This window comes from Canis lupus, chromosome 15, assembly GCF_048164855.1.
Source record: "Canis lupus baileyi chromosome 15, mCanLup2.hap1, whole genome shotgun sequence".
NCBI classification, from domain to species: domain Eukaryota; kingdom Metazoa; phylum Chordata; class Mammalia; order Carnivora; family Canidae; genus Canis; species Canis lupus.
Genome location: NC_132852.1, coordinates 35,928,872 through 35,955,934, shown reverse-complemented (window position 1 = coordinate 35,955,934; position 27,063 = coordinate 35,928,872). Strand labels below are relative to the sequence as shown.

Here is a 27,063-nt window from a genome sequence, read left to right as displayed (position 1 = left end):
GTAAATGCAAATGAAAACCACAAGATACCACTTCACACTCATTAGATCTCCCACAGAATAACTCAATATCATATAGATATTAATTAAACTAAAATTAATGTATGAGTTAATTTATTAATCTAGTTCTTAAATTCATATGGAGAGGAGTAAGTCAATACATATGAAGAAGATACAAAAGGCTAAGATGCCTTATTTTTGAGATATTAAAATAATTGTAAAGGGAGAGAAATTAAAATAGCATAAGATTGACAAAGCAGAGAAAAATGACCAAGAGAACACTGAAAAACATTCACACTTTTAGGTTTAAAACCAACAACCAAACAGTCAAACAAACACTTAGCTTTTAGCAGATACCACATTGCAGTGCATTTAGAATTAAGTTGAAGCAGTAAAGGTGATCACCAATATGCTGTAATAGTAAACTGAATATATGTTGAACAACACACACACACACACAATCACATACATCTTTTCTTTCCTTCCCCTAGCTTCAGGCAACTATTAATTTACCTTCTATCTTTATATATTTGCCTTTTCTGTATGCTTAATATAAATGGAATCAGAATCTGTTTTTTTTTTTTTTTGTGGCTGGCTTTCTTAGCTTAGCATAGGTTTTCAAAATTTATTCACATTTAGCAAATATCACTTCATTTTTATCAATTAAATGATATCCTGCTTTTTATTTACTCATTCATCAGTTGATGGATATTTGCGTTGTTTCTACATTTTGGCTATTATGAATAAATGGTATCAGGAATATTTGCATATAAGGTTTTGTGGGCATGTTTTCAGTCCTCTTGGCTAATACATACCAAGGGTTAAACTGCTATGTTCAACATTTTGAAGAACTTCCAAACTGCTTTTTTAAGCAACTGTACTATTTTATATAGCAATGCATAAGAGTTAGGATTTTGCCTTATCCTCACAAAACACAAAAATTGCTATTTCAATTATGGCTATCCTAGTGAATGTGAACAAGTATATTTTTGTGGGTTTAATTTGCATTTCCTTAATAATTAATGATATTGAGCATCTTTCATATGATTTGCCATTTCTATGTCTTTTTTTCCCAGAAATGTCTATTCAGATTATTTCCTTATTTGTTAAACTACATTGTCTTTTTTATTGTTGAGTTGAATGTCTTATGTATTCTGTATATGACCATTATTAAAAATATGGTTTGCAAATATATTCTCCCACTCCTTGAGCTGTCTTTTCACTTTCTTGGTGATTTTCTTTGAAGAACAAAATCTCCTTAAAGTTTTGAAATCCAAATTATTCCTTTTTCTCTTATCACTTGTGCTTTGAGTATCTTATCTAAGAAAACTTAGCCTAATCCATGGTCATTAAGATTTATGCCTATGCTTTCCTCTAAAAGCTTTATGGTTTTAGCTCTTACATTTAGATCTACAATACATTTGAAGTTAATTCTTGTGTTTGGGGTGAGGTAGGGGTTCAAATTCATTCTTTTGTCTATGTACACTTGTTCAAGGACATTTATTGAAAATATTTACAGAGTATTTTGGATCATTACAGAATTCTGGGTGGGCAGTTATTTTCTTTTGGTGTTTAAGAAGTGTCTTTACTTCATCATCTGGCTTCTCTAATTGTTGACAAGAAATCTGACTCACACTTGCCTTTTCAAAGGCATTGTGTCTTTTTTCTCCCACTCTCTATGTTTTGTTTTCATCTTTTCATTTTTTGTAGTAGTTTTGCTATGATGTCTTTATGTGTTTTATCTTTAGACATTCTTCTTAAGATTCTTAGAGCATCTTGAATTTGTAGGATTAGCTTTCATTTTGAAAATTATTGGTTCTTAACTCTTTAAATATTGCTACTTTCCATTCTCTATCTTATCTTTTTAATGACTCTTTCCAAAATTAGGCAGGTTGACTGAGGTAGTGACCACTGAAATCAAATCAGGCAATTAAATGTGTCAGGCTGATGTACAGTTTTATTCTGAATCTGCTCATTATCTTGGGTGTGACCCTTGCAAGCTACTGACTTATCAATATTTGTCTTCACTATAAGTCTGCTTGAGATAAATGTTTACCTTCAGAAAATCTCAGAAAGCTTCCTAGCCTGCTAACATAGGCACTTTAAATCTTTTAGAAGACTAAGGATTTGTGGTGGTAAGCTTACTCCACCATTTGGTCTTTGATTATCTTGTGACTGCAGGGAAATTCATAATGCCTTTTTAATGTTTTTAATCTAATTAAACAAATTGCTGAGCAGCTTCAAAGCTCCCAAAAAGCCTCACGGAAATTTTTTTCTATGGTTTTGACAGTCCCCTTAAATTTCAAATGCTAAAATTTTCAATTTTTTTTTTCTAGTGGAAGATTTCTGCCTAATCCAAGCCTGACTTTCAGTTTTCAAAATCTCCAAATGTCTCTAGGAAAAAAATTGGCTAATAATAGTCCCCTAAAATACACAAACTTTCTCTCCTGTGGTAATTTAAACAATTAGCTATCTTTGGTTTCATTATAGTCTAATACTTTTTAAAATATCATCAGGGGACACCAGGTGGCTCAGGGGTTGAGTGTCTGCCTTTGGCTCAGGGCGTGATCCTGGGGTCCTGGGATCTAGTCCTACATTTGGGTCCCCACAGACAGCCTGTTTCTGCTTCTGCTTGTGTCTCTGCCTCCCTGTCTCTCATGAATAAATAAATAATTTTTAAAAGAATTTAAAAATACAGTATCATCTATACAATGCATCTTGGTTTTTCTAGTTATTTTCTCACAATTACATCTGTCGCTACTCGCTACATCCTATCCCTAAATTTAATATTGAATACAGATTTTATATTTAATGTAATTGCTAAATATTTAAATGTAAATAAGCTATCTTAGAATTTATCGTCCATTCTATTTTCTTTTTTTAATTTTGTTCTTGTCTTCTTTGGGGCTAATCAAGTATTGTTATTCTTTTTGGTTTTCTCCTTTATGAGAGAAATATTGTAGTTTCATATTATTTTATTATTCTTGTAGCTATCTTAAATTATAAAATGAATACTTGATTTATGAAAATTTTTCATTTTACTTTGTGCCACATTTTATTGGAATGATTGACTTTTGTTTCAGGATTTGTTTTTTTTCCTCAGTGAAACTATTTTTTTCTATTTTTATTCTTCTAGGGATTACCACATTTTTGATATATTAAGAACTCCATTTCATATTATTCTTTATGTTTTAAGAGATATGTTTATTAGTCAACAGTGAATTTTGCTAATTCCTATGATGATTATTTCTCCTGGCTAATTCTTCTATCCCCTGGTTTAGTCTCCCTTTTCTGCGACATCATTAACAACCAATTCTTATAGAAATAAATTTGGAAAGTAAATTATAGGAGTTCAAATGCATGCTATCACATACTTTTTTTGGGGGGGTGGATATCTACCGATTTAAGATTTGGTGAAATTTGCAATTCTATCATAGATGATAGATGATGATGAGGAGGAAAATAGATGATAGATGATAGATAGATGATAGATAGATAGATAGATAGATAGATAGATAGATAGATAGATAGATATCTGAGAGAGAGAGATGGGGAGATAGAAATATCTCTCTTCAAAATTTCCTTTGTGGTTCAAGTCACCCAGTTCTTTGGGAGAGCACTTTACCATAATATAAGTTTCTTTCCTTGTATCTTTGTGTCACCTTTCTTCAAACCAACAGTCATTCTATGTCATTGTATTTTTATTTTGGGTTAATAATCATTTTGCAACTCATTTTTACACAAAAACGAGAGGAGGCATTTACCTGTTACAATTGAGAAAAGATTGACCCACCTGGCTATCTATATGAATATCCTAAATAATTCCTCTGTCAATTGCTCTTGCCTTTTCTGATACAGACATGACATGCTGCTGCCATTGCTGCTGTCTCCATCTTTTTCAGCAAATGATTCTGTGTATATTTTGTACCATGATTTTCCTTTTTGTTTTCAACTTTGGTGCACATCATCTTTCAATGATTCCATAGTTACTGGATCTTCATGACCCCTTTTTGGGATTTTATAAGCTATCCTTGTGGTTCCCAGGTGTGAATTTGTGTAACTGGAAGTGTGTACCTGCATGTATGATTTAAATTGTATTCGTATGCCAACTTACATTTATGACCTTCTAATGCCCATAGCCATATGTATTTATTTTATATTTACTAATAAAAATTGTGGATATGGAGTAAGAGAAGGAAGTGTAACTTATGTTCAGTCTGCTTTCTTCCTTCTTAAATGAAGATCCCATGGACTTTGAATCTTTCCCTTTATTATTTTGTGGAAATAATTCATAACTTTAATTCCAGACAACTTGTCTAATTTTTTTCTTACAGAGTATTCATTATATCTTTCTGTAATCCTTTAAAATATTTATACTAAAAATCACATTATTTTTTAAAATCACAATTATGTATCAACATCTTTTTTTTGCTTTCCAGAAAAATACATATATGAGAGATCAAATTATAATAAATACCTTGACCAAATACAGCTATACATTGTCGTAGCCCACTTATACAACTTCCATTCAGACAGACCCATTGATTCTCTCCACATGGATGCCCATTCTGAACAAAAAAGTTATCTTGACATGTTGCAGATGATCCATTGCAATATTCAGGGAGATCACATTCATCAGTGGAAATTCTACATATTTCTCCTTTTGCAGAATACTGATGGAGTGAAGTAAATGACATTGAATAAAGCAGAATGTAAACATATAAATATTATGAAAAAATGACTTTGTTCATGTAAGTAACATAGAAAATTTTAAAAAGCTCTTACTTGACAATTTTTACAACATGCACCAGTATCACAAATTGAGCCAACTTTTAGTGTACATGTGGCAGGATTACAGCATGTGTTTGAAACAGTTTCACAATCCTAAAAGGCAAATCAAATGCTCTGAAGTATCTTCCAATTTTACTTGTGTTAGAGACATATTTTTATGATGACAACATATTATATAATATACAGATAGATGTTTAAATAACATGTTGGCGAACAAAATATGAAGCTACTTAATCATTTACTTAACAGATATTAGTTACTACTCTATGCTATATTGTATATCCCTAGGTAGGTTTGACTGTGTTGGTAGTAGGATTTTCTGAAACTCTGGAGTCCACGAAAGGCAAGACATCAAGCTCTCTGATAAAGAGAGCTGGGTAGACAGAGATAGTTAAATACAAGACAAAAATAAATAGAAGCTATAATTTATCGCTTTCATTATAGTGACTAGCTCCTAATCAAGTCTTATGAATCTACTGTGTCTTAACAAGTCTGTAACTTTTATGGGATGCTCAAAGTTTACTTTACATTTAATTCTCTGAAGATGAAGAGCTAGAAAATTATGTTTCTAAACAAACATGACTGAAATTAACTCCTCTATATCACTCATCTATATTATTATGTCTTGATTAGTGCTATGATTCATTCAATATTCCCAGTAGTTGTCTTTTCAAAATTCAATTGTTATGCGTAATAAAAGCAACAGTTAAGAAGGAGAAGGCTGGAGAAACAATTCTTACATACAGTCACACACACACTTTTACTTTTTAAATTCCTAGGGATTTGGTATAGGGTTAATTGGACAAAGATCTCAATAAGTTACACAAAAATAAATCATGTATTTCACTAGTCTTAATATGAGTTATAGCATAATACTTATTAAAGCAAACTAAATTTGCTGTATTTTCCAGAACTAATCTGTCTAATCAAATCATTGTATTGCCATCTATATGGGATTCCAGAAAGTAAAGTTATATCACAGGGGCTGTCTCAATTATATGATAATTAATAGAGCTATAATACACAGCTGTCAATTTTTACTAGAAATTTTCAGAGTTTCCATTCAGACCCAAACAAGAAAAGACAAGTGGGTACTGGGAAATAGTTTCTTAAAAACACATCACCCAACAAGGTATGTAAAGCTCACTTTCATATTGGGGAGGGTGCACATGAGTGACTTAAGCTACTGCTGTAGGGAACACTGAACTCCTTTCTTGTCTTGATTTTTTCACCTCCATATGCCCATTATGAGTCTCATGAACTCTTTCCTTCATTACATTCCTTTTATCTCAACTCTTCCCACCTTCCTTCAATTTATCTAAGACCTATGTGGTTTAGAAACATGTTTTTTTTTTTTAAGATTTATTTAATTGTGATAGAGAGAGAGAGAGAGAGAGGCAGAGACACAGGAGGAGGGAGAAGCAGGCTCCATGCCGGAACCCGACGCGGGACTCCATCCCGGGACTCCAGGATGGCGCCCTGGGCCAAAGGCAGGCATTAAACCACTGAGCCACCAAGCAATCCCCAGAAACATGGTTTTATTAATTATATATGGTCCAATATTTTTTACTTAAATATTGACCTGTATTAAAATACTCAAAGCCTCAAGTATGCCTCATTTTCTTGTTGAATTGTGAAAACTTTGTATCTATTTTTCTGAATGCCAGAAGATCCTAGGTTAGGAAGAAATATGGGAGTACCTTATTTTATTGTGCTTGACTTCATTGCACTTTACCGATATTACATTTTTTTTAATTGAAGATTTGATTTGATTTGATTTTGATTTTGATTCTATCAGTGTCATTTTCCCAACAGTCTGTGTGTCACATTTTGGTAATTCTTGAAGTATTTCAAACTTTTTCAGTATTATTATATTTGTTATGATGATCTGTTTTCAGTGATTTTTGATGTTACTATTGCAATTTTGGGTAGTGTCATGAACCATGCCCATATAAGACAATAAACTTAATTGTGTATTCTCTTGACTATTTCACTGATGAGCTGCTCCTCTTTCTCCCTCTTCTCCGGCTTCCTATTCCCTGAGACACAACATTGAAATTAGGCCAATTAATAACCCTGTAAAAGGAGTCGTCTCGTATTTCTCACTTTAAGTCAAAAGCTAGAAATGATTCAGCTTAATGAGGAAGGCATATTGAAAGCTGAGATAGGCCAAATCCAGGACTCTTATACCAAAAAATTAGCCAAGTTTTGAATGCAAAGGAAGAGTTCTTAAAGGAAATTAAAACTGCTGTCTCAGGGACACTTGAATGATAAGAAAGCAAAGTGGCCTTATTGCTAATATGGAGAAAGTTTTAGTGGTCTGGATAGAATATCAAATCAACCATAACACTTCCTTAAGCAAAAACTTCATCTACAGTAAGACCCTAATTCTCTTCAATTCTGTGAAGGCTGAGAGAGGTGAGGAGGCTGCAGAAGACTCTGAAGCTGGCAGAGGTTGGTTCATGAGGTTTAAGGAAAGAAGCTATGTACATCACATAAAAGTGCCAAGTTAAGTAGAAAGTGTTGATATAGAAGCTGTAACAAGTCATCTAGAAGATTGACTAAGATAATGAAGATGACTATACTATGCAACAGGTTTTCAGTGGAGATAAAACAGGCTTCCATTGAAAGATGTCATCTAGGACTTTCATAGTAGGACAGAGAAGGTAATGCTTAACTTCAAAGCTTCAAAGCACAGGCTGACTCTCTTGGAAGCTAATGCAGCTGGTGACTTTTAGTTGAAGCCAATACTAATTTACTATTTCAAAAATTCTAAGGCCCTTAAATTTTATGTTAAATCTACTCTCTCTGTGCCCTTTAAATGAAACAACAAAGTCTGAATGACAGCACAGCTGTTTACAACAAGGTTTAGTGAATATTTTATGACCACTGTTGAGACACGCTTCTCAGAATAAAAGAAGTCTTTCAAAATATTACTACTGATTGACAATACATCTGGTCATCCCAAAGTTCTGATGGAGATGTACAATGAGATTAATGTTCCTATGATTGCTAACACAACATCCATTCTGCAGAACACTGATCAAGGAGTAACTTCAATTTACATTTCATAAAGTTACAATTACAATACATAGTGATTTCTCTAATGGATCTGAGCAAAGTTGAAAACTTTATGGATAGGACTCACTGTACTGGGTGCCATGAAAAGCATTCAGAAAGCATTAACATAAGTTTTGAATAAATTGATTCCAACCCTCATGAAAAACTTGAGGGGGTCAAGACTTCAGTGGAAGAAGTAACTATAGGTGTGGTGGGAAGAGCAAGAAAACTAGAATTGAAAGTGAAGCCTGGACTGAATTACTGAAACCTCATGATAAAACTTTGACAAGGAGATGCTTCTTCTAATAGATAAGCAAAGAAAGTCATTTCTTGAGATGGAATCTACTCCTGCTGTGAAGATTGATGAAATGACAACGAAAGATATAGATTATCATATAAATTTAGTTGATTAAACAGCAGCAGGGCTCGGGAAGATTGACTCCGATTTGAAACAATTCTACTGTGAGTAAAACATCGTCAAATGCCATCACATGCTTACAGGGGAGCTGTTCATGAAAGAGTCAATCAATGCAGGAAACTTCATTGTTGTATTATTTTAGAAACTGCCAAAACCACTCCAAATTTCAGCAACCACCATCCTGATCAGTCAGCAGCCATCAACATTAAGACAAGATTATGACTTGCTGAAAGCTCAGATTATAATTAACATTTAAAAAAAATGTATTAGCAAATATATTTAGCAAAAAAATTATTTAACTATTTACCTTGTTTTTTAAACATAATTCTATTCCACACTTAATTGACTATTTTTATAGTCAATTTTATTACATATAAACATAACTTTTATATGCACCAGGAGATCAAAAAATTTTTGTGATATTCACTTTATTGTGGTGGCCTAGAACCAAAGGTATGCCTGTATGAAGGAAGACAACACTCAAGAGGGAAAGTAAAATCTCAGACAACTCAGTTATATAATTAGTGACCTTGAAAATCACCTGTATGAATAACCTACAAACCATTGAATCCATATAATGATATACAAGTGCACTCGACATTTTAATATAAAAGTGAGTTTGATGTATTAGGGAAAATGGCAGCATAATACTATAAAAATTTATTTACAACTTTTCATGTAATTCTGTTATATATTCTTCCAAATTAGTACTAACCTCTGCACTTCCACAGTCACATTGTTCTCCTTGTTCCACTTGTCCATTACCACAAACTGCAACTTTGTATGATGGATCTAAGTGTGGCTGATTTTGAAGACATTGGGACTTTGGCTTTGAAATAAACTGTGCAAAATCCTCCATGCTACAGTTACTAAAGATCTTCACACCACTGGAATGACTAAACATACATCAAATTTCAATTTTTTATGTAAGTTGTTGCTTCATAAATTGCCTAGACTTGGAATAAAGCTACTTAATAGCATTCCACAAGAGTCAAAATGCTCAATTTTGTTAGTGTCAAGCTTTCAAAATCTGTACAAGGGAAGTCAAATGTGCAAGAATTTATATTAAATAATTTTAGTTAGGATTAAAATTTTATTGGTTCTTATATTACACTCACTCATGACATTATTTTCTCTTATAGCTCCTATCTCACAAAGTACTCCACCTGTTTCATTTGTTGCTTCTTTTGTCTTTTCATGATTCCTATATATATAATACCCTGTATTAACAAAAGAGATTGGGCTTTTTGCTGCTTTATCTATATTTAATTATAGATAATATTATCAGTACTGCATTTTGAATAACATCTATACCTGACAGCTCAGAGAGTTGTATCTCTAACTCAAACATATCGCCTAAACTCAGGAGTCCAGTATCCAATTCTTTATTCAGAGATAACATTTATAAGCACACATTTAAAATATCAACCCTTACTATTCTTATCCTTTTAGTGACATTTATTTTTAAAATATTTATTAACAATCAAAATTTTATTATTTGCTCATTATCATCTCCTACTTTTTTAGCTTCAGGAAAAAGGCATTCCCACTCTTGTTCTTTAGCCAGAGTAAAAGCGCTCTCTCTCTCTCTCTCTCTCTCTCTCTATATATATATATATATATATATATATCTTTAAAAATGAATTCATGGTGGAAACCTTCTGTTGAAAATAGTACATTCTTTGGTTGCTTTTCTATTATGATTTTTATTATGCTGAGTAGCATTAACGTGAAAAGATTATATTCATAAAGGTTTATAATTTGATGACAGATATAGCTAATGTGAATTTTTGAATATTAAGGCAATAGACTCAAATCACAGTTCTTTGACTTAGCACAGGGAAATGTTATTTACATAGAATCATGAACAAATTAGGGTGTTTTGAATGAATTGCAATTTTGTTTAGAGGTCATATCCTGGTTGAACATACACTTCAGTTATGACCACAAATAATTTATTATTACATTGCCAGTAATTCAGATGATTTCCATTTATATACCATTTATATACATAAAACATTATATTACTAAAAATTAGGCAATGCAAAATATTTTACTATGTGTGAACTGGTTTATAAGATATAAACTTTCTAGTAGTAAAATTAATGCTGTTATAAGAAAGAAAATATCAATAATTATATCCAACTAGAGAAATTTTTTGCAGCTTGAATCTTTGCAAACATTTGTTGGATGTTCCCATTCTCCATTCTCTCATTTTTCCTTGATAATAGAGCTGATTTTCAGTTGAATACAGGACTTCCAATCAGTTTATTTAGATTATCTTGACCTTATATCTGATCTATTTTGGAGAATTTCCAAATGCATGGAGAAGAATATGTATCCTGCTATAGTTGAGTTTGTTTTATGCTTTGCCTCCTTTCTCCCCTATGTTCATGTCTTATTTCTTAAATTCCATGTATAAGTGAAATTAGGTTTTTGACTTTCTCTGACTTATTTCTTTCAGCATAATACACTCTACCTGCATCCACATCTTTGCAAGTGGCAAGATTTCATTCTTTTTGATGGCTGATTAGTATTGCTATATATATATATAGCAATATATATATATTGGAAAGAACCCAAATGTTCATCAACTGATGGATTATCCATCATCAGTTGATGAACATTTGGGTTCTTTCCATAATTTGGCTATTGTTGATAATGCTGTTCTATAGCCCCTTTTGAGATAACTAATTTATATGAGTTTCTGCCAAATCAGAGCCTGAGATAAAAACTTGAGTGCAAGTATTCTTAAGAAATGATAATTGAAGTAAAAATGAAGGAATAGAGAGAATGTGTTATTATCAACTTTGCTGCTGTAGGCAGTGGGGTTGATTTTCTAAAACATAGACAAGCAGAAAATGGCTGTGAGAAATGTCCTTCAGAAAGACAAGGGGCTGGCTCTAGTCACTGACTGGATGATGGTTTCCTAAACCCTATATTTGATCCTAATTCTATAAAATCTAACCATCATACTCTAAAAATAATTATGACTACAACAAATTCACTAGATCTTTAAGGCATGACAAGGATACTGCAAAAAAGCCTTCACTAGTAACAGAAAAAGCTGAATAACAGCTCCTCTGAAACCAGGAGATGCCAATACTTTTGGTTGAGTGAGGTCAAAATGAAAGAGATTGATGCAGACAAGACCAAACTAATAAATCATTCTTGTATAGGGATCACGAGCCTGAATTTGGCTTATCAAATCATGGATTAGATTATAAATTCAGGCATATAGTAATAAATGTAGAATTAGATCACATATGATAAAGCAAGTGTGACGTCAGAATACAAGTGACAGGGCAGCCCCGGTGGCGCAGCGGTTTATCGCCGCCTGCAGCCCAGGGTGTGATTCTGGAGACTCGAGATCGGGTCCCACGTCGGACTTCCTGCATGGAGCCTGCTTCTCCCTCTGCCTGTGTCTCTGCCTCTCTCTCTCTCTCTCTCTCTCTGAATAAATAAATCTTAAAAAAAAAAAAAAAAGAATACAAGTGACAGTGAGGTAGACAATCAGCTTGGGCATTGGAATGGATCCAATGACTTGGACATTGTTGGATAAAGCTTATATTTGACCATAATTAATTATTTTAGCAGCCTAGACTCTTTAAACTAAACTAAATATACCAAACTTATTTTTATATAAACTATGTATATAAAGCATATAAAAGTAAAGCATCTTACATCGCTTCTGGGTTCATTATGCAGACAGCTCCTGAGCACTGGCATTTGTTAATATCATCATAAGCTATTCCCATACTAAGGCTCAGTAATTGGGCTAAAATAACTGCAAGCGATTCCAGACTTATGGTTCTGGGGTGCTGGCAAAAAAGAACACACATGCACACACTCACATTCAGGAAGATAATTCATTTGCCTGGACGTTAATGTAATTATTAAAGATAGTCACTCAATAAAATTGAATAGAGTCATCTAATGTATTAAACACAGGCATGCCATCCATATTGGTCTAACATGATACAGGTACTATTATCAATACAAGAAAAATATAAAAAGTGACATCTGAAATTTTACCAAAATGTAAATACATGGTTCACTTGGCATCAGGGCAAGAAAAATATTACCCCAATAACTTTTAATTATATATACAAAAGTTATATTTGTATTCACAAAAGAATATCTTTAGACATAATACATATTGATCAAATTATTAACAGATTATGTTCATCTATAATTTAATTATAATTAAATTATATTTATATTATATATTATAATAAATTAATTATGTGAATCTTCCATACATTTAAAAAAATCAAAAATTAACCCATTGAGTTAGGCTAAATAATGACCAAAAATAAAATGCTGACTTGGCACAGTTGCTTAAACTTTATTTTCAAAACTAAAATATCTTTATAATTTTGTTTGCAAATATAAAATACTTATTATCGTGCACTTGGGACATACTAAAACATACACAGTCTAAGAAAAATCCAAAACCCACGCTATCACTTTTTAGTATATCCATACTTATCACTATTAGTATATATCTAATAGCATTTTGTCGAATATACTTCAAGAATGGTTTCTGGGAATACATTTGGGTATCTTATGTTTGTCTCTCTATATCAGCTTTGCAGCATTTTCCACCCTGCTCTCTAGCCCAGAAGGTGACACCAACAGATTAGGTTAAAGGGTTCCTTTACCCTCTGCTTTTACCTTGATTTGGTCTAAAGAGAGGAACAGGCTGAGAGCAAAGTGTTTATTACCACCACTGCCAGCATGCCTATAATTGTCTGAAATATTGAGTGGAAGCCTCTGTCTGTGACCGTAGTAAAATGACATTGTCCTTTCCTTCAAGTCTGGGTGACATTTTTTTATTACTATCCTTACAAGCATGGCAAAGTTCTTATGTCTTGCATACCCATTGACAAATGGTCCCTTTATCAAATTATCACAGTTTAATATACCACCCATCTCAGAGAGAGACAGAGAGAGAGAGGAAGAATGCTAAAGAAATTGAAGGATTCTGAGGATTCGGCTAAATTTCAAGAATTTAAATAATAAGATATTATATAATAATATAACAAATAATAGCATATTATTACTATAGTTACAGATTTGCTTGTTTGCAGGATAATGTGGAAAAGGTATAGCAATTATTCAATGTATCCTTACAAAATCATTTCTTTTTTTAAAAAACATTTTATTTATTTATTCATGAGAGACACACAGAGAGAGGCAGAGACACAGGCAGATAGAGAAGCAGGCTCCATGCAGGAAGCTGAGCCACCCAGGCATCCTTTAACAATCATTTCTTATTCTGTATCTGTCCTGTTCCCTGTTATCATTTATAGCTCAATAAGATGGAAAAAAATGATATTCAGAAATTTCAATTTAGTTATTTGTGTAAAAGTAGTTTCCTTCTCTCTCTCAATGTATAAACAAATCTTTAAAAAAAAGTAGTTTCTTACCCCCACTCCCCATTAACTGCTTATCTTCTATCTTCTTACTACGACATGTATTTTGACCTTTCCTTTCATAGTATGATGGGATCCGATACATGGTTTAGTTTTTGAGATGACCTTCCTTTACACTCTCATTATGACAATCTCACATTGAACTTCTACTAATCAGCTCAGGCCGCTATTACAAAATACTACAGATTGGAGTGGTTTAAATAACTAATTTATTTCCTCATAGTTCTGAAGATCAAAAGTCCAAGATTGAACTACCAGCAGGGTTAGTCACTGGTGGGATCTCTCTTCTATGGCTACCTTTTTGCTGTGTTCTCTCACGTGGATTTTCCTCTATGTACGTGCAGATAGGTATTTCTGGTGTCTGTTCCTGTTTTTGTAAGAACACCAGGTCTATTGAATTAGAGATCCACTCTTATGATCTCCTTTAATCTTAATTATCTCCATAAAGGGCAGCCCAGATGGCTCATTAGCGCCGCCTTCAGCCCAGGGCCTAATCCTGGAGACCCAGAATCGAGTCCCACCTCAGGCTTCTCCCTCTGCCTGTGTCTCTGCCTCTCTCTCTCTCTTTCTCTCTCTCTCTTTCTCTCTCTGTGTCTCTCATGAATAAATAAATAAAATCTTAAAAAAATATATATTTCCATAAAGGTTAAATCTCCAAATACAGTCACATGGGGCTTAGGGCTTCAATATATGAATTTTAGGGGGCTCGATTTAGTACATAACAGACCAATATGAAAAACTTGTAAAAGGTAAGGACTAGAGTATTAGAATCTCCTACAGAATATGTTTATGATTACTTCCATTTTGAAAATAAAATAATAGAAAAAGTAAAAAGTAAAATTAAACATTGGATTTTTAAAAAATATTTTAGGAAAAATATTGCAACTAAGCAGACAAGTTTCTTTTTGCAAATAATACTTGCTTAGGACAATAGTTGTAAAATAACAACAGTAACTGACATTTATTAAGGCTTCTTATGTGTTAATCACTAGAATGAAAAAAAATATGCAGATGAGTATTGATTGAGCAACATGTGATTACTTACCATAGTATGCCTGCCACTTATGCTTATAAAATCTTTTAGTCTCTAATTTAAGGTCAGATTCTATATATGCCTTTCAGACAAAGCTTGCCAATATTGTTCAAGTCTTCTAAATTTGGTCTGAAAAATTAATTATCCAAGTATGATTTATTTGGGCTAGTAGCTCTTTCAGTGTTTTCTTTGTGTTTTTTGTAGGTATTTAGTTAGGTACATATGATTTCAAGTTTATTATATAAGGCTGGTAAAATTTTGTTTAATTCGAAATAGTGAATCACTTAAAATTCATAGTTTACTTGAAGAACATTTTGCTGATTTACATTAACACTGATACATTAATTTTCCTTTGGCACTATATTCTGCATTTTTGTACTCTTCAAGGTTAAAATTTCTGGCATTATATATGGTTTTGAAACATAAAAGAGAAAACAATCTGATAACTTTTTTATTTTTAATAGTTGAAATTAAAATATTTTTAGCCACTTCTGGTTATTGCCTTTTCAAAATTGATAAAATTTTGTGTAATGGTTTCACACAAATCTTATGCCTTGATGCAGTTTTATGTACATGTACACATATATATAGAATACTTATTTAACATATATACACATTCACATACAATTTATACATATTATATGTACATACACATATACATACATATTTGAATTGTATTTATATGTCACATACCTGCATACGTAGTACACTGTAGAAGATATAGAATGTTTTTATTACTCAGAAAGCTTTCTTCAGCAAGTTTCCAGGCATGATCTCTCCACGAAATGTTTCTGTTCTGATTTTTAACAATATGGCATATCTTTAGCTATGCTTTAGCTTCATAAAAATGGCACCAAGAAATAAATAGCCTTTGTTTCTGTCTTCTTTTTCTCAACTTACAGTTTTTGAGATTCATCAATATTGAGTGCACCAATAGTTCTTTTATTGCTTACATTATATGAATATATCACATGTATATCCATTTCATGGATAAGAGGACTCAGTATTGTTAAAATGTCAATCTCCCTCAAATTGACCGAAGGATTCAGTTCAAAAACCAATCAAATTCCAAGCTTTTTTTGTTGGAATTGACAAGCTGATTTTAAAACAGAAATACCTAAATTAGTCTGAAGTAGTAGGGCTTATACTACCATTATGGATGATTTACTATAAAACTATAGTTATCAAGACAATGTGATGTTAGCAGGAAGGACAAAAAGACCAATGATACAAAAGAATACATAAAAAGAATATATATATGATGATTTGATTTATATAATAAAGGCACCACTGTAATTCTGTGAAAGAAAAATAACCTGTTTACTAAGTGTCATGAAATGATTGCTTGCCTACTGTGAATAAATAATCCTGACCCCTAACTCACAGCAAACAAGTTATTTGAATGTGATTTATATAGATCTGTAATTGAAAGGCAAAAATAAGTTTGTATTAGAAAATATAAATGATTAGCAAAAATTCTTTGAAGGTGTTCTTTTTTATATCTAGTTTGTTAACAGTTTTCTCTCTTTTTTTGTCATAAATGGGTTCTTTTTAAAATTTTTTATTTAAATTCAATTAACCAACATATTGAACACTACATCTGACACGAATGATGATATCATAAATGAGTTCTAACTTTACTAAATGTTTTTTTCTGCACCTATTATTTATTTTGGTATGATAGATCATGATTGATTTTCAAATATAAAATTAACCTTGCATTCCTAGAATAATTCCAACTTGGGCCATGTGTTAATCTGACAGATTGCAGACATAGTTGACCTAAATCTCAGTTCATAACACAAGTGAAGAAACAGGCCCCTCTTTTAATTTTCTCTAAAAGAATGTGTTATACATTGGTACTAGAACTTTTCAGGATTTCCTGAAGGAGGCCATATCAACCTCAAGTTTCTGTGTATTTTCATTTTTTAGTTTTATAAGATTCAATTACTCAATAGTTCAATGTTGATTCAGATTTTCTTTCCTATTGACTTGATAGATTTTTATTATTCAGGAAATTTGTTAATTTCATCCAGATTTATTGCCATCTGTTACTTAAGAACATGCCTTGTTTTATTTTTGATATGTCTGAGATCTGTGTTGATGGTGTCCCTTTTTTGTCAATGATGTTTTGATAATTCATTTGCTCTTTATGAGATAGCCTACTAATTTTGCTTGGAATTTATCAATTTTATTTATCTTCTTGAACAAATTGCTTTTGTACTTGATGATCTCCATGATATACATGTTTTGTATTTTTCACTGATAATCAATATTATTTTTATTACTTCCTCCTTTCTATACAGTCTTTCAGTTTAACTTACAACTACATGGTTTTGAAATTGGATTTAGATTGTCTATATTTAAGCTACCTTTATTTTAATTTTTATAACTAAAGCTACAATGTTCTCTGTTCTTTTTTTTTTATTTTTTCTGGCATCCCAGGAGTTTAAGTATGCTGTATTTTTGGTATCATTTAACTTAAAATGAGTTCTAATTTCTCATGTTTTATTTGCAAACCCTTAGAAGTTTTATGTGATGTTTCTATTATTTAGTTCTAATTTTAATCCATGGTGGTCAGAAAATTTTCTCGGTAAGATTTCTCTCATTGATGCTGTTTATTTATCACTGTTTTATTTATTTTGGTAAATTAAGAAAAAAGCAAGGGAAGAGAAGAAATCTTATAGATAAACATATCTGATAGATATGTTTATTCCCTTGTTTGGAGTGATGATATTATGGATTTATGCATATAATAAAATTAAAGTGTATACATTAAATATGAATAAATTGTTATGTTTAATGCAGTTAAAAATAAAATATTATTCTGCTGCTCTTTGGTATAAAGCTTTTAAATATGTTTCAACAAAATGGAAAATAGGGCATTTCTGAGTTAGATTTTTTTCTCATTCTCAAATATTATCATGGATGTCTTTTCTTCTTTTATTCTTTCACATTTGCTTTATGTATTTTGAAGCAGTGTAACTAGGTACATGAAACATAATGATTGCTATGTCTTTTCAATTCCTTTATCATTTAGTATTCCCATTTCTTGTTTTTTTTTAAGTTTCTTTTTTAGATTTAATTATTCATTAATGAGAAACACACACAGAGAGAGAGAGAGGCAGAGAGGCAAAGACATAAGCAGAGGGAGAAGCAGGCTCCATGCAGGGAGTCCAATGTGGGACTTGACTCAGGATGCCCTGAGCCAAAGGCAGAGGCTCAACTGCTGAGCCACCCAGGCATCCCAATATTCCTATTTCTTGTAACACATCTTTCCTTAAAGTCTACCGCTATGGATTGAATTGTGTCCTCTGCAAAATCTTAGGCTGAAGCCCTAGCCCCCAGTGTGACTAATGTGACTGTATTTGGAGACGGGGTATTTAGGAAGTAATTAAGGTTAAATACAGGCATCTCATAAAACTGTGGGCTTAAAAAGAAGATCTCTTTCTCTTCTTTTTCTCTCTCCTTCCCCACTTCTCCCCACTATATAAAAACACAAGAGAAGATGGATGCCTGTAAGCAAGAAAGAGAGAGAGCTGTCACCAGAACCTGACCATGCTGGCACCCTTATCTCAGACTTCCAGCTATAAGAAAATAAACTTGTGCTGTTTAATCTACCCACTCTATGTTATTTGGTTATGGCAGCACAACCTAATTAAAACATCTATTTTATTTGCTATTAACATCTCAAGAAAAATTGATTTTGTTTAGTATTTACATTGTATAAATTTTCAATGTATAGATTCCATTTTCAGAAAAATGGAGCAAACAAACACCAGTTTATCTCTCCCATTGAACCCATCTATAAAACCTGGACAGAATGAAGAGACAGCTCTTCAACAAGTCTGAAATAAAATATCTATACGACCCAAAGCAATCTACACATTCAATGCAATCCCTATCAAAGTACCACCATTTTTCACAAAGCTAGAACAAACGATCTTAGTATTTTTATGGAACCACAAAAGACCCTGAATAGTCAGAGCAATCTTGAAAAAAGAAAAGCAAAGTTGGTGGTATCACAATTCTGGACTTCAAGTTATATTACAAAGCTGTGGTCATCAAGACAGTATGGTACTGGCACAAAAACAGATACAGAGATCAATGGAACAGAATAGAAACCCCAGAAATGGACCTATAAGTATATGGTCAACTAATCTTTGGTAAAGCAGGAAAAAACATCCAATGGAAAAAAGACAACCTCTTCAACAAATGGTGTTGGGAAAAACTGTACAGCAACGTGAAAAAGAACAAAACTGGACCACTTTCTTTCACCATAGACAAAAATAAATTCAAAATAAATGAAAGGCCTAAATGTGAGACCTGAAACCATCAAACTCCTAGAAGAAAACACAGGCCACACATATAATAAGAAGCCAGAGGCAAGAGAAACAAAAGCAAAAATGAACTACTGGGACTTCACCAAGATAAAAGTTCTACTCAGTGAAGGAAACAATCAACAAAACTAAGAAGCAACTTTTGGAATGGGTGAAGATGTTTGCCAATGACATATCTGGTAAGTTTAATACCCAAAATTTATAAAGAACTTATCAAACTCAATAATCAAAAAACAAATAATCCAGTTAAGAAATGAGCAGAAGATATGAACAGCCATTTTTCCAAAGAAGACATATAAATGGCCAATAAACATATGAAAAGATGCTCAACATCACTGATCATCAGAGAAATACAAATCAAAACCACAATGAGATATCACCTCATACCTGTAAGAATGGCTAAAGTTAACAACACAGGAAAGAACACATGTGGCCAAGGATGAGGAAAAAGGGGAACCCTTGCACTGTCGGTGGGAATGCAAAGTGGTGCAGCCACTCCAGAAAACAGTATGGAAGCTCCTCAAAAAGTTAAAAATAGTGATCCAGCAATTGGATAGTAGATATTCACCCAAAGGATATAAATTTTTATTTATTAAGGATATAAATTTATATCCTATAAATAGGATATAAATTTTTATTTATTAAGTTCAGTAAGAACTTTTTAAAGTTCAAACATTTCCAATGATCTTAGAATTATTTTGTAAATTTTAATATACATAAAATAATAAATATTAACTGTATATTAATCTAAATAGCATTCTACTTATACATTTCAGCCAAACAATTAAGCCATACTATACCAGAGCAACACCTCCTCCATAATGGCTATCACACATCTTCCCTTGAAAGGTTGCACCAACATAATTTGATTTTTCTCTGTAACTTAAGTTTAAAAACAGGATTATAATTATATGATTTTGTAAAATTAAGCAAATTACTATTGAATTTTCCTAATAAAACTTTTTGGTTTGCATATTTATATAATAAATTTATAAATATTTCCACCTAACATTAGAGCTTGAAATGACTAAACGTGTCTGCTTGTTTTGAAAACAGTGAAGCACATTTAAAAACAATAAAAAGTTTATTTTCATATTGAAGTTTTAGAAAATAACAAATCTTTATGTAATAAAATTTTTTAAAATTTTTGTTACATAAAAATTTTTTTAAATTTTTGTTACATAAAATTTTTTTAATTTTTAAATTATTTTTTAATCTTAAAAATTAAAAAAAATTTAATTTAAAAATATTTTTCAAAGTTAAAATTTTTTTAAAAATTTTTTTAAATTATTTTTTATCTTAAAAGTTTTAAAAAATTAATTTAAAAATATTTTTCAAAATTAAAAATTTAAAAAAATTAAATCAATCCTAGAATATCAAAATAGAAGAGGAGGCTTATATTTTTTAAAGTGCAGCACAATGTAAATATGGTATGTTAGAGATATTAAAATATACAGTAGTATTGACATATCCTTGGAGGTTTTTTGTTATCTTATGAAAATAAAACATTAAAAGAAACCCTAACTACTACATCCATCATGTGTGTTTCTTTAGATACATATTATTAATATTTCAAACACAGTTAGGGACATTTAATGATATATTACACATTCTAAGGTAAGAAAGCATAAGAACAATATTGAAAGAGTGAGTTTTAAGTACAAATAAAATGATTGACATCAATAATTCTCTGTAAAATCTATGTTTTAAAAAATAATATTCCCATGATGTTGTATGTAGGGCAAAAATGGCATATTTTCCCTGAAGGCCTGTCGTTGTCAGAAATTGGGTCAAATATAGGTGTTTCCTTTGTATAAGATTTAGTAAAACCAAGATATGCTTACACAAGTAAAAATGCTACATCGTGAGGACGCAAAACAAGATAAGATCTTTTCCATTTTAAAAATCTGTGTAATAATTCATTAGCATCTCCAGTTACTGAGATTTTATTTTCATCTATCCAAAGTTCCAATGAAGAGAGAATTATTGTAACATTAAATGATGTAAAAATCTAAATAGAAGACATAAAGAAAATATGTTTAAAGGTCATGGTTTAAATAGATCCAGGGATTTATCTATAAAAATAAACACTACATTGATAACAATATTAAACAACAAAACTGCTAAGTCTGGTTCAGATCTTATAGAGTATATTAGTAAGTAATAAATACTACTTGTAAAACAAGTAATAATTAACATTTTGAAATACTTGTACTTCAGCAAGCCCCATGTGACATGCTTTATCAATTTTATAATTACCATAACTTAATTAGGTATATATAATAACTATTTTTCTTTTTATTATCCCTACTCAGAAAACTGAAACTTAAAATGGTTATATAATTTGGCCTATTCCATACTCATGTGTATTCAGGCAGTGCCATAAAAAAACGTATGGAAATTATTTAGGTAACACAGCAAATGCAAAAAACTAAAAAGGAAATACTTACAGCGTTGGTCAGTCCAATCAACTGGAAAATTTTTTGAGTGACAACAATCATATCAGAACCCATATAATTATACTGAAAAATATAAGAAATTGTTTAAATTACCAATTTATTAGTTTTTAAACATTATTATAGAATTATATATATTTAGTGTAAAATAGAAAAAATATTTTTACAATACAAAAGACACTAAAAACTCTTCCAAAAATAAAAGAGGAGGGAAAATTTCTAAACTCATTTTATGAGGCCACCATCACCCTAACACCAAAATCAAACACTGCAAGAAAGGAGAAATACAGACCAATATTCCTAATGAACATAGATGCAAAAAATCCTCAACAAAATATAGAAAGACTAAACTCAGCAGCATATTAAAAGGATAATACACTGTGATCAGTAGGGATTTTTTTCAGGAATATAAGAATGGTTCAACATCTGCAAATCAGTCAAAATGAAACACTACATCAACAAAATGAAGGATACAAATCATGAGATCAGATGATGAAGAACCATCAGAAGATACAGAAAAAAGCATTTTAACAAACTTGGACATTCTTTCATAATGAAAACTCTCAGCAAAGAGGATATCTAAGAAGGTACATCAACATAATAAAAGCCATATATAACAAGCCTATAACTAGTAGTATACTCAACCAGGAAAACCTGAAAGCTTTTAGTCTAAGATCAGGAACAAGACAAGGATGCTCACTCTCACCATTTTTATTTAACATAGTATTCAAAATCCTACCCAGAGGAACTAGGTAAGGAATAAAGAAGTCATATAAATTGGAAAGGAAGATGTAAATTGTCACTATTTGCAGATCATGTAATATTATATATAGAAAACCCTAAAGTTACACACACACACATATTTAGAACTAATTTTCAAAGTTAGCAAAGTTGCAGGGCAAAAAAATCAATATGCAAAAATCTGTTGCATTTCTGTATACTAGTAACAAACAGAAAAATTAAGAAAACAATTCCATTTGTATTTACAACAAAAAGAATAAAATACCTAGAAATAAGCATAAATAAGGAGGTAAAAGATATATACAGTGAAAACCAAAAGACAATGATAAAAGAAATTTAAAAAATGTATAAATAGAAATGTATACTACGTTCATGGATCAGAAGAATTAGCATTGTTAAAATGTGTATATTACCCAAATGAATATACAAATTCAAGGTAATGCCTCTCAAATTTCCAATGACATTCTTCACAGAAATAGAACAAAAAGTCTTGAAATTTGTGTAGAACCACAAAAGACCCTAAATAGCCAAAATAAATTTGAAAAAAGAAAAGAGCTAGAGACATCATACTCCCTGATTTCAAAATATATTACAAAACTATAGTAATCAAAACAGTATGATATTGCTATAAAAACAAACACATAGACCAATGAAATAGAACAGGAAGCTCAGATATAAATCCATGCCTTGTGGTCAATTAATTTATAACAAAAGAGTGAATAATACACAATGGAGACATTTTTTATTTGCCTAGTTATCAACTTATAAGAATTCTATGAATACTGAAAATATTCATGTTTTATTCTCTGAAATAAAATATCAAAATATTGACTTTGATAATTAAATTCATTTGCTTTTTAATCACAAAAATCTTTAATTTTCATGTATTCAAATATGACCTCACATTCCCACACAATTTTCACCTTTGCAATTTTAATTAGGAAGGTATCAATTCCTCCTATACTTTTTAAAAATGAGAAAAGATATAAGTTGTCAATTCAGAAAAAAGCTAATACCAGTGACCACTAAATATTAAATGATGTTTAAATTAATTATCAATTAAGGAGAGAGAAATTAAAATCACATTTAGATTACATTTTATGTGCAATGACTAGCAAAACTTAAAGAGAAATATAAAATGGATGGTTAGCAGGTATGAAAGGAACATTAGATTTTCATTTTTAACTTGGATATATTAAAAAAAGTTACAATCTTTTTATGAAGCAATGAATGATATCTATTAAAATTGAAAAGCATAAATCTTTTGAGCCATCATCCCTACTCCTGGTCACCATTCTCACAGGGTTAAATATCCAAGATGGAAGTACACATGAATAAAGGATAATTCATAAGCACTATTTACAGTGGAAAGCAAAACAAAACTGGAAATAAAATGAATACTCAGCAAAAAAAGGAATCTATTTCACCACATGCATACCTGAAAGTCCTCAAAAAGAATTAACTACTCAGTTGACTTGAAGAAACACACACACACACACACAAACACACAAATTAAAAATTAAATAATCCAAGAAAACATCCTACACTGCCAGACTTGATCAAGAGAAGAATTAAATGTTTACAGAAGACATACTACATTTTCAAAGATAAAAATAACTTGAAAGTAAAAGTACTGAAAGAGCATACCATGCAAACAACATTGAGAACCGACATGTCCATGAGGAAGACATGTCCATAAAATTATAAATACATATGCATCTAAAAAAAAGATCCTGGGAAAGGGGAAAGAGTTAAGATGGCAGAGGAGTAGGGGACCCTAATTTCATCTGGAACCTGGAATGCAGCTAGATAATTATCAAATCATTCTATACACCTGAAAAATTAATGGAAGATCTGGGAAAAGAATTGCTGCAGTTCTACAAAGAGAAAAGTGATCACTTTTTGCAAGGTAGAAAGTGCAGAGGAGATGTGACTCTGGGGCAATATATCAGAAGATAAGCCTTGGAGGAGAGGGAGTTCCTAAGCAGGTTACCAGAAAGTATTAGAAACATCAGAGTGTAAAATTAGAACTTTAAGAAGTCTGTTACAATTGGGAACATCCCTAGCCTAAAGGTGCTCAGGTGGTGAATTGAGGCAGAATCCCAGGTGGACAGTGTGGTCTCTGGATTGTCCAGGTCACAAAAAGAATGGGGGTGCCTAAGTGCAACAGATTTCCCAAGCATCAGAGTAGTGAAGTCAGCTGAAAGTAGCAAGTTTAAGCATCAGCCTTCCACTCAGTGTTGACATAAACTGAGAACCACTGCAAGGTCAGGCAACCATTCTCTGGGCAGGAGCCCAGGAAAAGGCAGAAGCTCAAGGACAACTCCTTCTTTACCCAGTAGGAATGGCTCAGGTCCACACTGTAGGAGTCCAAAAGTTTGGAGACTGGAAACTGGGTGATGTGCCTGAGATAAAAAAAAAGGCTTAGTCGCAAGCTGGGTGAACATAGAGTTAGGATGAAAATCAGGAAACAGGATGAAAATCAGTGATTGACTACTTTTCTTTGAGAGATCAGTGAAGAGTTGGGGGCATGAACTTTTAGCTGTGGGGCTAGAGATCAGAGTTCCATCATTTTTATGACCCTTATTGGTGCTGAAAGTTTTCAAGGAGCAAAACAGCACCACATAGTGCAATCTGGAGCCACTTACAGATTGGCAAGGTGGGCACAATTCCATCGGCAAGAATACCTGAGAATCAGTGCAACAGGCCCTTCCCATAGAAGACCAGCAGGAGCAACTAGCTAACACCAAGTCAATCGATCATATAGAACTGCAAAATTTCAGCTCTTGGAGAAAACAGTACAGCATTTGTGGTGTTTTTATTATTCTTTAGTCTTTCATTTTTTTCCAGATATTTTCTTATTTTATCAATTCTTTTTTTAAAATTCCTTTTTAATTTATTAATATATATATTTATTTTTGGTTTTCTTTCATTGTAATATTGTAATAATACAATATTATTATTGTATTATATATAATGTATATAATATGTATGTATATAAATATATAAAAATCTATTTAAAAATATATTTTTTCTTTCTTTCTTATTTTGTGATCTAGTTTCCTCTAACAAACAGACCACAATACACCTAGGATCTAGGTTATTGTTTTGTCCTGTCTTACTTCTTGTTTGACTTTTTCTCATTTTGTTTTGTTTCTCTTTTCTTCCACTTTGGTTTTTTTTTTTTTTTTTTTTTTTTTTTTGCATCTTTCTGGTGTTGTTGTTGCTATTTTTGTCTATTCTCTCTCTTTCATCTATTCTTTTCTGGACACAATGAGGAGAAAGAGAAACTCACCCCAAAGGAAAGGACAGGAGGCAGTACACACTACCAGGGGTTTAACCAATATGGATGCAAGTGACATCAGAACAAGAATTAAAAACATGGCTATAAAGATACTAGCTGGGGTTGAAAAAAGTATCGAAGACAGTAGAGAATCCCTTACTGCAGAAATAAAAGAACTAAATTCTAATCAGTCCAAATTGAAAATGTTATTAATGAGATACAATAAAAAATAAAAAATGGAGATTCTAACTGCTGGGATAAAGGAGGCAGAAGGGAGGACACAATGATGGAAAGTAAGAAAGCTGAGAAAAAAAAGAAGAGAAAAAACACTACTGGATCATGAAGGAAGACTTCGAGTAATCAGTGATACCATAACACAAAATAATATTTGAATAATAAGAATCCCAGAAGAGGAAGAGAGAGACAGAGGGATAAAAGGTTTATTTGAACAAATTAGAGCTGAGAAATAAATAGACACTCAAGTCCAGGAAGCACAGAGAAACTCCCTCAAAGTTCATAAAAATAGGTCAACACCTCGACATATAAAACTGAATCTTGCAAATTTCAGAGATAAAGAGAAAATTCTGAAATAAGTTTGGGACAAGAAGTCTTTAACATACAAGGATAAAAATATAAGGCTAACGGTAGACCTGTCCAAAGAGACCTGGCAGGCCAGAAAGGATGGATGGCATGACATATTCAATGTGCTAAGTATGAAAAATAAGCAGCCAAGAATACTTTATCCAGTAAGGCTGTCATTCAGATTAGAAGAAATAAAGAGTTTCAAGGACAAACAAAATTAAAGGAAATCATGAACATTAAGCCAGCCCTGCAAGAAATATTAAAAGGAATCCTTTAAGTGGCGAGAAAGCACAAAGGTAACAAAAACCAGAAAGGAACAGAGACAATCTACAGAAATAATGATTTTACAGGTAATACAATGGCACTAAATTCATATTGTTCAATAATTACCTGAATGTAAATAGCCTAAATGCTCCAATCAAATGACATAGGGTATTAGAATGGTAAAAAGCAAGACCCACTGATAATGCTGTCTACAAGAGACTTATTTTAGATCCAAAGACACCTCCAGATTGAAAATGGAGGAGTGGAGAACCATTTATCATGGTGATGGGCATCAAAACAAATCTGAGGTAGCAACCCTTTTATCAGAAAAATTAGATTTTAAACCAAAGATTGTAATAAGAGATGAAAAGGGATACTTATATTATACTTACAATGTCTATCCAACAAGGAGATCTAACAATTGTAAATATTTATGCCTCTAGCATAATTGGGAGCAGCCAATTATATAAAGCAATTAATAACAGAAACTTAAAGAAGCTCATTGATAATAATACAAAAATAGTAGGGAATTTAACAACCAACTCAAAGTAATAGATAGGTCATCTAAGCAAAAGAGCAAGAAGGAGACCAGGGCTTTGAATGATATACTGGACTATGTCAACTTCACAGATATATTCAGAGCATTTCATCCTAAAGCAT

At 31.8% G+C, this 27,063-nt stretch overlaps 1 protein-coding gene across 4 annotated transcripts in view; it reads right to left on the bottom strand.

The window, feature by feature from the left end:
* Positions 1-27,063, bottom strand: part of ADAM2 (ADAM metallopeptidase domain 2) — a 119,690-nt gene that overhangs the window by 47,140 nt on the left and 45,487 nt on the right. For 2 of the 4 annotated variants that reach the window (XM_072776552.1, XM_072776554.1), the window contains exons 8-14: positions 21,528-21,599; positions 20,922-21,088; positions 19,878-19,959; positions 11,951-12,087; positions 8,982-9,162; positions 4,783-4,881; positions 4,475-4,670 (exon numbers count right to left, since the gene is read on the bottom strand). In XM_072776552.1, coding sequence (XP_072632653.1) covers positions 4,475-4,670; positions 4,783-4,881; positions 8,982-9,162; positions 11,951-12,087; positions 19,878-19,959; positions 20,922-21,088; positions 21,528-21,599 — 934 coding nt within the window. The remainder of the gene's footprint in view (positions 1-4,474; positions 4,671-4,782; positions 4,882-8,981; positions 9,163-11,950; positions 12,088-19,877; positions 19,960-20,921; positions 21,089-21,527; positions 21,600-27,063) is intronic. The other 2 variants (XM_072776553.1, XM_072776555.1) reach the window with 2 other exon arrangements.